Below are 15,140 nucleotides of genomic sequence, written 5' to 3'. Positions count from 1 at the left end.
GATCTGTATTTTGGGCAAAAAAAATTGGTTTTTACGCCAAGTTTGATGCTTTTCTATTGTTGAAATGAGTAAAAGTTGAAGACTTAGGTCCGACGTAGGCCCGATGTAGGTTCGATAGTGGCCCAATGCTACCCATTTTTTATTTTTATGTTATTGTACATAAAAAATGGGTACCATCAGACCACTATCGAACCTACGTCTTCAACATTTTCTCATTTCAACAATAGAATGACATTGGGCCTTCATTAAACCATATCTTACATTTATGGGTAGCATCGGGCCACCATCAAACCTATGTCTTCAACCTTTATTCATTTCAACAATAGAAAGGCATCGGGCCTGCATCAGACCACCATCGAACATTCATCCCTAACATCTAGATTACACTACTATCGTACCCACTATTGAACCACTATCGTACGCCATCGAACCATATACAAAAAAATCACAGAAAATACAAATTTCACCAACACTCAATTGTTTACCAAACAATAAATAAAAATACAAAGAAATCACATATCGTTTGTCTGTTCGTTCAACGGTGGTGGTTGTGGGTCGTGGGTCGTGGGTTGTGGGTTATCGAACACGCACTAGAAAGAACCAGAGAGAGGGGGAGGGCCATGGGTCTTGGTCACGAGAGAGAGAGAGAGAGAGAGAGAGAGAGAGAGAGAGAGAGAGAGAGAGAGAGAGAGAGAGAGAGAGAGAGAGAGAGAGAGAGAGAGAGAGAGAGAGAGAGAGGGTTGTAGATGGTGGTCACTGAAGTTCGACGGTAGTTTTGGTGACATAGTTTGGTAAGAACCAGAGAAAGGGAAAGAGAGGAAAATAGAGAGAGTTTGGAGAAATAATTTCGAAATGTGAGATAATTTGGGATTTATAGAAAAATAAATACACAATTATGGACTGTCAATACAGTGAAATTTAAGAGTGTTAATTATAACTTCCTATTATAATTTCTTAGTCAACCTCCATGTTCGAAATTACATGCCTGAATATTTTTTTCATAGCGGTATTTGTTATACTTACAGTTCATCTTTATAAATTTTAAAAAAATCAGAATAATTTACAGTATCAGAAACATAATTCTTAATATTTGAAATATTTCAAAAAATTATTGGGATGTTGTGAGTATAACGAGCACCTTTATGAAAAAAAAATTTTAAAAAAAATATTCCAATATATTTTCGGACACAAAAATTATAATAAGAGATTGACGGTAACTTCAATATGAACACATGAATCAAAACCTACCCTACTACTAAGCTCAATGTTCACTGTCAAAAACGACAAGTCGTTTTTTATTTTAAAAGACAGTACAGTGAAGTTTAAGATCAAAGTCTAATATTATCCCATTAAATAAAATAAAGATATAAGAAAGAACGTACAATTATGAACCGACTCATATTCTTTGTCTGGAAGAACAAAAATCATGGCACGATTTTATTGTCTATCACGCATTCACGTGGGTTACACCTTCATTGTTATTATTATTTGTTTTAATATATTTTCTCATTTAAAAATTAAAAAAAAAACTGGTGAACATGCACATCAGCACCATAACCGTTACTTTTGGTCAAAGTTGAACATATAGTACATTATATACCAATCGTTATGAAGTTTGTTGAGTGGTACCATTATTTATTATTATTTTCTATTTTACGTGAAAAACTATGTTATGGTTTTACCACTAAATAATAATATTGCATCTAAATGTATCGATAAAAAACTATTTGATTAATCCAATAAAAGTTAATAATGTAACGTAATGCACACTGATTAAATTAGATTAGATTAAGTGGGCTAAAAAACAAAAACGAGACAGTCATGTCATGTTACCAAGAAGGGTTAAAAAAGAAAGAAGACTGCAACAATTGGAAATAGTCCATGCTGATTCTGATATCAAAATGTGATCTTAACCAATACAAATAATGTTGTCCCAATCCAACATAGGAGGCCCCTACAATACAAATTCACGTTAAAACTTTTCAAAAAGCTTCCCACATTGATCACTTTCCGGTTCATTTTAAGCACCGTTCATAGCACCATCAGCATGGACTGTGTTTCCATCTTCAAGTATTTTCCCGTTGACTTGAGTTCGTTGCCTCTGCACGCAATCAAAATATCCACAGTAAACAACAGTTCGGAAGAACAAAAGGAAAAGAGTTCAGAATTCGCTCATAAGAATTGTAATAATATTCAAATTCAACATACCCAATCAGCAGGGTCCCCCGAATTCCCGTTTAAGAGTTTGTGGTTCTCCTCTTTGGTTCTTCCGTCCTTATCCTTGGCGGTCAGTGGCAGTAACAGAGATGCACCTCCACTCCGATCAGGCAATTCTGTGTCGACAAGTAACATAGATCAGTCAGCCAAGGCTCAATTTTTTTTATACCCTCAAAAGCAAAACAGAAAGCAAAAGATTATTATCTCACCTGGTAACTTTTTGTCAATAAAGAATACAACCAAGTTGACAGTATACCTGCAGAAGAAAATAATAATAATAAGTTTTACATGAATACAAAAAGCTCGAAAAGCGTAAGAAAGAACCGAGTTAACATAGTACACTGAATTATAATGTTCATACCAAGCAACAACAACATCAACTGTATAATGTTTGCGTGACGCCACAATCAAAAAGCTCTGGATGACGGCAAGTAACCAAGCAAGCTGCTTTATACACCTGCAACAAAGTGCAATCAAACGAGCACTAAGAAACGAGTCCAACAAGAAATGCAACATTTTGTTTAACAAATAAGCATATCAACTAATATATTATTACCTGCGAGTTCCGTATTTCTGATAGGTGAGCACAAAGACCAGAGTAAAGATCATGTGAGATGAAAATATCAAATCACCACAGCCATATATAACGCCTCGAGGAACTGGCACAAGTGAAAAGACGAGTAAGCATATAATACTTTAAAACCAAACAACAATTCCGGAACTAAGAAAAGGGTGTAGCTCACAATTTAACAAGAAGACTTCAAAAGCACTATTGGGAGGAGGCAGCCTGGCAAGCTTTGAACCCTACAATACAAGAGACGGCACATCAATGAGTTACCTCTTGTGTTAAATAAATATGCATCTAAAACCAGAAACTTCATTCCCGTTACAATGTATACAACCAATCCAACATACCTCTCGACAATGGTAATTTGGACCAGGAAGCTGGGTTGAATAGAATGTTAAAACTCGGAGAATTTGAGAAGCCTGTGGCAGAAATGTAAAAAAGCCATCAGAAAATTTTGAGGATGGATTCTTCAAATATAAACTATACAGAAATTAATCTTTTAATTTATATCTGTACCCAAACACACACAGACAAAGAACAATAAAACTGCTTCATCAGATAAACTATCCAACACATGCAAACAAGCTTCAGTGAAATCAATTAACTCAAATAATTTTTGGTGTAACAGAGTTAAATGATTATTTAAAACTGAAGCTAAAAACTCAAACAGCATTATTAACATGTATTAGAATATCATATCATGAATCAAATGCTACTTCTAAACTGGTCTGATTTTAAATTGAACCATCTCAATAGAAATCTTCTACAAAAAATATAAGAAAACTGAATTAATTTCCCAAAGGCGTCACTTACAACTAAGAAAGCTAGAACCCTGCACCATACAAGAACTGTGTAGATCTTTTTGCTCTTGAAAATGAAAGGATGGAAAGTCCACTGCAACAGCACAAAACATAATATCAGAAAAAATTAGCTAAAGTATGAACTTTACTGGAAGTTATTGAATAAACACTATCTTTTATTCAAAAAAAAAAAGACTGAGGAAAGGCAGCTGGCGACTCAATATTTATAGGCATGCCTAAGATTACTTAAACATGTCTCCCTGACAAGACAAAATAAGCTAATAGAAGCATATAAAGTGAAACTGAAATCAAAAGTAACATTGAATACAAGAAGAGAATAAACCTTACCAAGAAAAATGACAGAAAGATAAAGCTGAACAAAGTCTCACTGATATATGCTTTGTCTAACCCAAGCTCCTGTATACACCAAAATTCAAAATGAGAAAATATTTTTCTGCTGTGAAGGTGTTTTATACTAACCCGGTTACTAAAAACAGAAACTACTGACAGTGTTGAGACACTCACATACATCAATACAGAGATGGTAAGAAACAAAAAACATATAATCGATCGATACATACAGGTAGTACTATGAAGCCCACATCCTGAAGTGTTGGCCCCGGTCTATGTATATAATGAACTCCACGGGCAGCCAGACCATGTATGTACTGTGGACAAAAATAAATTTAGACATAAGACACAAATATTGATTTAGCAATACCAGAAGAAAGCAAGAAGAACACAATAAAATAAATGTCAACGTATTAAAATAAAAGTACTTATACATTACAATCATAAAAACTCTTAACAAATATCAATTGATTAGAGACTGATGTAATATCACACTAGTGGCATCACATTGAACGACGCGTAACAAGGTGGGAAAATTTGAGAAGTAAATCAGTGAGGGAATCTACCATCCAGAATGTGAAGGCCATTAATTATGTAAACGTGGCAATTTACGTGACATGATGATAGTAACTTTATCTTTGTCCAAAAGCATAGATCTTCTCTCAAACTCAAAGTACTACTACGTAACAAACCATGATTATAACCCTTCAACAAAACCTACTTTAGAAATTTTGTAGACAAAAAGCCCACAATTTTCATGTGAAATGGCAAGATTGCTAGTCCTGCGTATCATGCAATCTCTGACAAACACAAACCAAAACTTGAACAAAAAAACAACCCAATTTATACCAGCTTCAAAGACAATCCTAATCAAGTATTTTCTGACACAAATTACACAATGACCAGAAGACTCTAGCTTTCAAGTAGGCTAGCCAACCCTCCACCTCTGACTTCTCACAACCAAAACATTCAGGAATACAAAATATATTATTAGCTAAATTAGAGATAAGATGAAAAATGAACCTGACAAACAAGTCCCCCTAGAAGATATTTCCAATTCTCGGTAAGAAGATTGAGCTCTGTGGCTGTCTCTGCGCAAATTCTCTTCCATAGCTTCACAAACAAAAACGAAAATCAATAAAAGAAGAGAACCCCAAATCAATCACAAGCACCAAAGAGCAGAAAACAAAACTTTAAGCCTACAATGAAAATAAAGAAGAAGAAGAAGAAAACCTCAAATCCCTTCCAAAGGATAGAAAAGACCAACCTTTGACGACTCGCGACCAATGTAAAACGACATCTTCTCCTTCCTCTTCTTTTTCGTGTATTAAGTGTAACCACCACTTCCATATTACTTCATAACCAAACTCTTTCTACGGTCAACATCGCTCATCACCAAATTCTCACTAATATCTTTACCCAACCGAAAAAAAAGAAACGAAAAAGATAAAAGAAAACCCACCGAAATCAATCAATCACGAGATCTGATCAAAGCCCACTTAGCGATTAAGATCAAAGAAATCGAAGAGAGAGTTTGAAAGAACAAAAAAGGTAAGAAACTAAGAAAAGGGTGTTTGAGTATAGGTACAGAAACGCGTTACTATGAAGAATCAAAAAATCAAACCGTCGATACACAGAAAATGATGAAAAGGGGTTTATCTGAATCTGTTTCTCCCTGTGAAAAAATGATTCTTGGCTTTTGAAGAAGTTGAGTTTAGACGCGAGTTGAACACGGACGAAGCAGTTGAGAATTGGGATTTAAATAAAATTTGTATAGAAAAAAATTAAAATAAAAAAGTTAATTTATTTATTTATTGTTTTGCGAATAAATGACGATATGAGAGAAAGATCGCCGCTTTGCCTTATTATGCCAACGCGAGCCTTACGCGAACCCTTTCTTTAATTTTCTTGTTCTTCTTATGCTTTTTTTGCCAGGAAATTGAGTGTGACAGCGAGTCTGGAGAGAGAAACAAAGAAAGAAGAGTGAGAAAATAGAAACCAAAAATAAAAACAAAACTAAATAATTAATTAAGAAAACAATATAACTAAATAAATAAATAATAAGATAAGTCTATACTACATCGTTAAGAGATGCATTAAAAAAAACTAATTTCTTAAATTTTAAATAATTTATGATAACAAAAATAATGTTCAAATATATTGCACGCCATATATCTATTTGGATTTTATTTTTTATATGGTAAATTATTTAAAAATTTTGAAAAAAATTACATTTTAGATAGTTAAAAACTTAGGTGGCGTTTGGTTGGAGGTAATGAAATGGAATGGAATGGAAAAGAAATAATTTTCATTCCATTCCTTTGTTTGGTTGCATTTTGAAGTATTGGAATGGCATTCCAATGGAATGTTCTTTCCACCATTTTGGTAGAATGGCTATTCCATTTTAAAAAGGAAGGAATGACCATTCCAATGTAACAAGAAAAAAAACTTAATTATTTTTTTATTAATTTTTTTTATCCATTTTAAATTTTATTCCATTCCATTCCTATTCCCATTCCCATTCCTATTCCTATATTTTTATTCCTCTCAACCAAACGCCTAGGGTTTTTTTTATTTTTACACTTTAAAATAGTTTTTTTTTTTAATTTTTACGGAATATTACATAGAAACTCCTATTGCAACGAGCGCTGCAACTTAAATCGTAACAAAAAATCGTATAGAAATTCCTATTTCAACTAGCGCTGCAACCACTTTAGAAACCTAAACCGTAAATTTGAAAAAAAAAAAAAAATTAAAAAACAGTATATAGAGTAATTCCCCTAAAATTTTTGGATTCAATTAGTTTTTTTCTAAATTCAATTTTACTAACGTGATGCATGTACTAAATCATCTCAAAACTCAAAAAAATTGATATATGTTTTTTTAATAAGATATAGTATTTTTTTTTTTGTTTTTTGAAATTTTCACATTAGATAATAGTATTTTAATTGTTTGAAAAAATAATTTTTTCTTTTTTGAACAATAAACTTATATTGAAGGTAACTAATAGTTTATAGGTGTTGGGTTCAAATACATGACCTCTCTCTTTTTCCCTTTCCTCTCTCACCACTAAGCTAACCTTAGTGGCTTATACTACCGATTAATGTTAATTCAAGAAGTTTTTTTTTTCAACTAATATTATTACGTAATATAATATGATTTATTTGATTCGTATATACTTAGATCATGTTTAATGGTTATACCAATTTGATGATAAATCTACATCAATTTAGTATAAAAAAATTTAATTTTTAGGGCAACTCCAATAATAAATATTAAATTAATATTCCAATCACAACACTAAAAGTTACACTAAAATCATATTTTTCTTATTATATTATTTTATTAAATTATAAATAAATACAAATAATAAATATACAAAAAAGTTTAAGTATAAATATAATATTTAAATATTAAAAACTAATAAAAAAATATTTTGTGTAATCTATAGTGTCACACTAATAATAGTGGAACACTATAGATAATGTTATAAATACGGTAAGTTTTAAAGTGTGGTTGGGATAAATTTAGTGTAAAATCTCATTAAACTTGACATTTTAGTATTTTATTGGAGTTGCAGTTAGTACAACAACTCCAATGATTTACACTAAATATTCTACCAAATAAATATATTTTACTTAAAAGATCTTGCATTTTATATAATAATATTAATTATCCAAAATTGCTAATTTATTAAATAATTGTAAAAAATTATATCATAATTACTAGTAAGAATTTAAACTCTTGAAATAATTTAATAAAATAAAATATTTATTTAAATTAAATTAGTATATAATAAAAAAGGGATTATTTCACAAAAATAATAAAAAAAATTATAAAAATACGGTTGTACAGAATTTTGAATATTTTTACGATTTTTTTAATTTTATTTACAGAAAATACAATCTTTTTATGTTGTACTCTTGTTAATTTATTGTTGATTTTGTGTTATTTTTTGTTGTTGTTTTGATATTGTTTAAATATTATTTTCATGTTATTTTTATGTAATTGTCTTGTTTTTTCTGTTGTTTCTATAAAAAAATCGTAAAAATATTAAAAAAAAAATCTTAAAGTGTAAAAGTATAATTTTATGTAATTATCCCAATAAAAAATATATATCTTAGTCTATAAACTTTTTTTATAGAGAGAATTTAAACTCTTTTTTTCACAAATATTAATGTAAACATTTTTTTCAATATGAAACTCTTATGTAAACATTTGGTTAAACACATTGTATGTGTTAAGGGGTTCAAAATGCTATGATTTATTCTCTTACATGCTTAACTGGTTCTAAGGTATATGGGACCTAAGGCAAAATAAAATTTCGGAACCCTATATATCTAATTTAATTATTATCAAAATGATATTTCTAATGCTAGTGTAATGGTAAAGCTTTAAAAAAAAATCCTTAAAAGCTCCAAGATTCAATCTTTCATAGCTACACATTAAAAACAATTTTAAAAAAATAAACAATTAGGGATTAAGGATTGATCCCTTGACCTCTCTAGTTATACTATTTACCACTACATCAAATAATATTTGTTATATTTTTTTCTTATTTAATATTTTATCTATATATTAATAATTTTTTTTTCACAATTTCAGAGCCCTAAGCGGTTGGCAGGGGCGGAGCTAGGACTAAATATTAGGGGGGGCCAATAACAAGCAACATGTGCAAAAATAAAGCTTTATGTTTATAAATTTTAGTGACCAATGTCTCCATTTCAAGATAGTCTTGACTATATTCATTAGAAATGACAATTTTACCCAAAAATCTATTTACCCGTGGGTACCCTACCTGTATGTGTATGGTATTACGATATTACCTGTTGAATTAGGGTAGGTGTAAGGGTATGAAAATATGTACCTGATACATGTATAAGGTTGGGTACTGGTATATGTGTACCCTTCCTTGTTATCCTACCCTATCCTACTCGATTATATATTTATATTTATATTTACTTTTTTTTTAAAAAAAAAAAATAGTTATAAAGATTGATTTTAACTAATATTTTTTTTAAAAAAAAATTAAAATTTATGTTTTATTATTCATATTAAAATATTATTTTTTTTACTCTTTTGAAATGCAATCACATACATTTCTATATATTGATTTTGCTTTGACTTTTCAAAGTATTTTTTTTTTTATTGTTTGTAGCTATGTATATTAGTTGTAATTGTATATCAATTACTATGTATGATTTGTAAAAAATAAGGGGGGGCCACGGCCACTATAACCCCATGTGTACATCTGCCCCTGGCGGTTGGGGCCCGAGGCGCACGCCTAGCTCGCCTACTCTCCGGCCCAGTTCTCAAATTTAATGGCTTTGGTATACCAGCTTGTCTCTAATTCTTGACTGTTTTGTATCAAACTTTTGGTTTTTGGTTTTTTGCCTTTTAATAGAATTCTCATTTGACATTTGGTTCAAAAAATTAAAAAAAAAAAAAAATAGAAGAGTAGAAGAATTTACTCTCACTCAAATTTATGTATTTTTGTCACGTCAAAAAAAAATATGTATTTTGTTATTTAAAAATTGTGCTATTATATTTTAAGAAAAAAATGTGTTATTTGTAATGTTACTATGTTTTCGAGCCATCGATTTTGAATTCGAGCCATCAACCGAAATTTGGTTTTTTTTCCTTAAAAAAAAATAAAAGTCAATTTAGTTAGTCCGGCTCGGCCTGCGAAAAATGGAAGTTTGAACTTGAATAGTATCGGATTAAATTATATAATTTATTATTTCAACTCTATCAAAAAAAAATATTATTTGAATAGAATTACATTAGTACCCGCAGTTTAGTGAAGAAAGTAGAGGATAGAATGGGAATTTCACTAGTCACGGGCTTATCGGCTCGAGAAACGAGGATAACTGACTCCCTCACCCTCTTCCTTCCCTCGTCTGATCTTTTAAAATTTTGAATTATAACAAAAAAGAAAGAAGGCGTGATTGTGTACAGTGGGGTACAGGGGAATCTCGAAGTCCGACGATGAGTATTACTATAATATTTACAACTATGACACAATTTTCAGTTTCTACTTTCTGACTGCCCAATCATGGGACCAACTCTTAAACGTGTCATCATATTCTTCTTTTATCATTATTATTGTGAAAAGTTCAATTTTATACATTTTTCTTTTCTTTTTCTTTTTTTCTTTAAATGAAATTTCCTAAACTTTCCTTGTTATATTATTAATTATTTATTTAAATGATATTATTCATTATTTATCATATAGTGGGTATTTTTTTTGAGTGAAAATACTTGTTATTATAAATTTAGCCAGAAGAGAGTCGTTTACAATTTTAACTAAGTCGTGAACTGTCTTATTAGCAGTACGCTTGACATAAGTAACATTTTATATTAAGGAAAAAGACAAAAGACTAATAACATCTACAATCAAGTTTGAAAAAGAGGAAATTGAATTCAAGGGAGCTCTAATGCATTTGAAACTATCAGTACGTCTGTTTCCACATGCTTAATTGGTCATTGTTGATGAAGGGCCCAATTTGAGCTAAAGAAAAGCGCTTTAGCCTCTATTTCGTGAGACAAATAGTTGCCAAGTATTGGCATTGAGAGAGCAGCAACTACATGTCCATTCGCGTCCCTAACAACAGTACCAAGACCAGTAATATTTGTCGAGACATTGACAACCACATCAACATTCAGCTTTAAAAAAACCAGCAGCAGGCGGATTCCAAGTGACTAGAGCTGTAGCAGCGACTGTTGGTTGTGGATGAGCAACAGGGGCAGCAGCTTGATATTTCTGGTTTGTTGCACGATAGTTTTCAAGATATGCAGCATCAAAAGAGGCGATAACTTCAACTGGTTTAGCATGTTGCCATGTACAACTTTGTTTCTCTCAGTCCAAATTGACCAAAGTGTGCAAGAAAATTGTTCCATCTCAACCTTAGAGTAAATAGATGGTAGATGGAATAAATAGCCACATTTTTGCATTGAGAAGCAAGCTTGCCAATCAATGACCATATTTAAAGATCTCCAAACTGTCTTTGCATATTTACAACTAAAGAGAGCATGACCAATTGTTTCCCAAGCTTGTCAACAACAGAACATGTCGAATCAGTGATGATTTTCCTTCGAATAAGGGAAGTAGCAACATGTAATGCATCATGGATGACTCGCCAGGCAAAAATCTTCACTTTTAGAGGAAGTTGAAAGGATCAGAAGAATGTTCACCATGAGGAGGCTGAAGTAGAACTCGAGCTTTGATCAGATTCTTCAAGAGATGTAGCTAGGTGGTAGCCAGTTTGAATAGTGTAAATCCCCAACGTATGATGATGCCAAATTAGTGTGTCATTATTGCTGAAATAACTAAGGGGTAATGTTAAGATTCTGTCCACATCAAGAAGGGAAAATACTTGCTACAGCAAGGTAAGATCCCATTGCCTTTCTTGTGTTATGAAATTAGCCACAACACAATTTGAAAGACCAAAGTAACAAATAGGTAGAAAATTAGTGTGGCCTGGAATCCATGGATCAAAGTTGCACCTAATTGATCTTCCCTCGCCTACTTTCCATCTCAAACCTTCCATTAAAAGCTCTTTACACCAATGAATTCTTTGCCATGTTAAAGAGGGAGAATGACCAATATTTGCTTCAAGGAACGAGTTGTGAGGAAAGTATCTGCTCTTAAGCAACTTCCCAAGGAGGGAGTTGAGTTTCTCAACGAGACGCCAAGCTTGTTTTGCTAAAAGGGCTTGATTAAAATGGATAAAAGAACGAAAACCCATACATCTTTCACCTTTAGTTTTACAAAGTAAGTTCCATGAGCGCCAATGAATTTTAGAGCCATTTTTGTGTTGGATTTTGTGTCCTAAATAAAACTCATTTCAATATAATCAGATTTATTAATTAATAAAAAAAAAAATCAGAAATTGCATTTATGTTGCATGCTTCACATGATTTATTTCATGATTATGTTTAATGTATAAATTCTATTAAGTCCAGAACATATATAAATATGTATATATTTGTTCATAATTATAATGTTGTCAGCACAGTAGAATATAATCATGATTATATGTTCAAAAATTTAATTCCCATAATTTGTCAGTTCACTGGATTTCGACTGGCATGATAATCGACGATAAGGTATACTTACACCTAAGATAAGTGTTATGTCCTTTCCAGGAAATTGGCAAAGTTTACCAGTATCGGATGTATGGAGTATACATTGGAAGGGACCGACATTGATCTTGGATAAGATATCATAAACTTATCGTTATATTTTTCTAAGTCAATATCAATGGTTGATCTTAGGTCTATGGATCTTAATCTTGATATGGTCAGGTTCAACTTAGTTGTATTATTTATGTTCTTCAAGTTGTTCGTGGATGCTAACCTATGGTTCTAGCTGATATTTATATCTTGAGAACATGGTAGTTCAATTGAGCGGGAGTGCTAATCATAGATATGGAATACATAGCTTCTATAAGTATGTGGAAGTGAAATGATAATTTCCTTCGAGCTTGGCTGAATAGAAATAAATGATTGAGATCTCATTTCAGTAATTATATTAGTTTACTGAAATATCATTTATAGGTAGCTAAGTGTTTTAAGGATAAAATACATTGAAGGGTAGAACGGTAAATTTGTCCCTTTTCGATGTAGATAATCTATAGAGGATCTTTGACTATTAGGATTGTAACAGTGGATAATCATAATGTATCTATATCATGGTACATATAGAGCTTTCTATATAATTGAGAGTGTTATTCAATTCTAAATCTATAGTGGCGCAAGGCGGAATTAATAAGTTAAAAAATTTACTTGGTGAATTCTAGATCTACTTATTGAAAGCTCGGTTATATAGGCCCATGGTCCCTTCACTAGTTGAGATAATACTATTTGTAGACTCAGTTAATTGATTTTAATTAATTAATTTTAATTCTAAAACTAAATTATGTCTTATTTAAGAATTTTCACTAAGTAAGGGCTTAATTGTCAAGAAAAGAGGTTTTGGGGTCAATTTATTAATTAAGAGACTTTGTATGGTCTAATTAATAAATTATATAAATGAAAATTTTATTTGATAATTAATTATAATTATTAAATAAATAGTTTTGGCATTTATAGGATTGAATTGGAAAATATGGTATTATTGAAAGAAGAATAAGTGGTTGAAAAAGTGGCAAAATTGTAACTAGAGATTGGTCCATTACATGGCCGGCCCTAGTATTGATTTTTGCCCAATATTTTATTCTCTTTTAATCCATATAATTCAGCCGTAAGCCCTAGTTGAAACACTATAAAAGGAACATGATGCTCTCACTCATCCACTTTTGACAATTTGACTATTGCCATCAACCTAGATGAGAGAGTTCCTTCCTTAGTGATTTCACCTCCTTCATTGTTCTTCCCCATTTGAAACCTTGAGTGAAAGAGTGTCATGCCCACACATAGCAAGTCAAGTACTCAATCATAGTGAGTAAAACGGTAGTAACCAAACCCAAAGGAGAGAAAAAGATCCAAGTTCAGATTTTGATAATGCTCTGCTATAGAAAGGAATCAAGGGCTAAAGATCTTTAACGGAACGAGTCATTATATTCCGCTGCAATCAATGTAAGATTTTCTTAACCCTTATGTGTTTATTTCATTGTTTTAGAGATATTCATATTTAAGATGTTAATCCACATACTTGTTAGTAAATCTAGATTCTAATAAAATATTCCTAACATTTCGTTCATACCCCACCAAAAGTTAGCCATCATTGATTCAAATTACTTACAGAAGTAGACTAGAAGTCGAAAACAACTCATAGCATAAGTAGGAATGGATTGCACCACAGCTTTTTGAAGGACTTCTCGACCACCAGCTGAGAAAGTCTTTTCACTCCGTGTGTACATAAGTTTCCATATATTTTCTTATATGTTGATAAAGAGTTCCTTCTTGTATCTTCTTGAATATGATGGCAGACCCAAGTATTTTTTTATGACAATCCCGGATTGGTATGGAAAGATGCCAATGAAAGAAGACTTGAGCCGCCAAAAATGTGTTAGGGGAGAAAGACATGACAAATTTATCGGGTTGAGGACTTGGCCAGAAGCTCGATGATAAATATCCAGAACTCTTTTAATAGCAAGGCACGAGCTTTCATTTGCTTGACAAAAAAGAAGACTATCATCAGCAAAGAGTAAGTGAGAGATTGGTGGTGCTTGCCTTGTAAGTTTGAATCCATGGAGCTGACCAATATTTTGTTCATGATGTAGTAGCCTCGATAAACCTTTTGAACAAATTAGAAACAGGTATGGAGACAAGGGGCAGCCTTGTCTTAAACCTCTAGTTGGGACCAAATGACCAGTGACTTCCCCATTGATGAGAAAAGAAAAACTATTTGTTGTAATGCAACCCATAGTGAGTGAAATCCAATGATTAGCAAACCCCATTTTCCTCATAACTTCTTCAATGAATCTCCATTCAACTCTGTCAAAAGCTTTGCTCATGTCAAGCTTTAAAGATACAATGCCATGATGACTTGAGGCTTTATTTTTTATTGCATGAACCAACTCAAATACCGCCAAAATGTTGTCAATTATCAATCGATTCGGCAAAAAAGCATTTTGCATTTCGGAAATAACTAGTGGAAGAACCTCTTTGAATCTTGCCAAGAGCCCTAGCCAAAACAGAGAATTTACTAAGGAAAGGTAACTGGTAAATTTGGACCCAAAAAGGAGTATAGATCAGATCCTCCTTTGAGATATTTTGTAGAACATCTGGCGCAAATTGAACAATAAGATGATTTTGGAAGTGCCATGGTTCTTTATTCAGGACTCTACGCTTATCTCATTCGCAGCCAAAAGCAATGTGGAATAAGTCATTTTTGTAATCAGTAATTGTAACGAAAACTGACCCTTCCACTGACCCGACATTTGGTCATAAAAACTAGGCTTGTACACTGCTTTTTCAGTAAGAACACGAGCCAAGAGAATGTGGCTCGATTGTGAAGGACATGAATGGTTTGGGATATCAGGCAGTACAATGATTGAGCTTTTCTCATTAGTGAGGGAAAGGGTGGAATTCAAAGTGCTCATCAGTGGTTCCATAAAAGCTTTGGAGGAGGCAATGGGAGTAAGTCGATGAAGACATGAAAGGAGAAGAAATCAGATTGGAAAAGTAATAGGGTCACATGGGCGGGAACAGATGTATAAGAAAAAATTTAAAAAAAAAAAACTGGAAAATATGGAGGA

General features: G+C 32.1%; 1 protein-coding gene across 2 annotated transcripts; it reads right to left on the bottom strand.

Annotated features, from left to right (window-relative positions):
- Positions 1-1,770: 1,770 nt before the first annotated feature.
- LOC115697449 (phosphatidylinositol:ceramide inositolphosphotransferase 1) lies at positions 1,771-5,978 on the bottom strand. Of its 2 annotated transcripts, none has more exons than XM_030624460.2 (12): positions 5,204-5,978; positions 4,960-5,049; positions 4,167-4,253; positions 3,934-4,002; positions 3,599-3,679; positions 3,133-3,204; positions 2,961-3,021; positions 2,774-2,876; positions 2,579-2,674; positions 2,427-2,473; positions 2,209-2,333; positions 1,771-2,101 (listed from the first exon to the last, which is right to left on the bottom strand). In XM_030624460.2, exons 1-12 carry the CDS (start codon positions 5,234-5,236, stop codon positions 2,021-2,023), a joined length of 945 nt encoding a protein of 314 aa, XP_030480320.1. In that variant the 5' UTR covers positions 5,237-5,978; the 3' UTR covers positions 1,771-2,020. The 2 variants fall into 2 exon arrangements, with proteins under 2 accessions (XP_030480320.1, XP_060957796.1); XM_061101813.1 differs by having other exon boundaries at positions 5,170-5,942.
- Between the last annotated feature and the right edge of the window lie 9,162 nt (positions 5,979-15,140).

The sequence above is a fragment of the Cannabis sativa genome, chromosome 7 (assembly GCF_029168945.1).
Source record: "Cannabis sativa cultivar Pink pepper isolate KNU-18-1 chromosome 7, ASM2916894v1, whole genome shotgun sequence".
NCBI classification, from domain to species: Eukaryota; Viridiplantae; Streptophyta; class Magnoliopsida; order Rosales; family Cannabaceae; genus Cannabis; species Cannabis sativa.
This window is presented reverse-complemented; position numbering and strand designations above follow the sequence as displayed.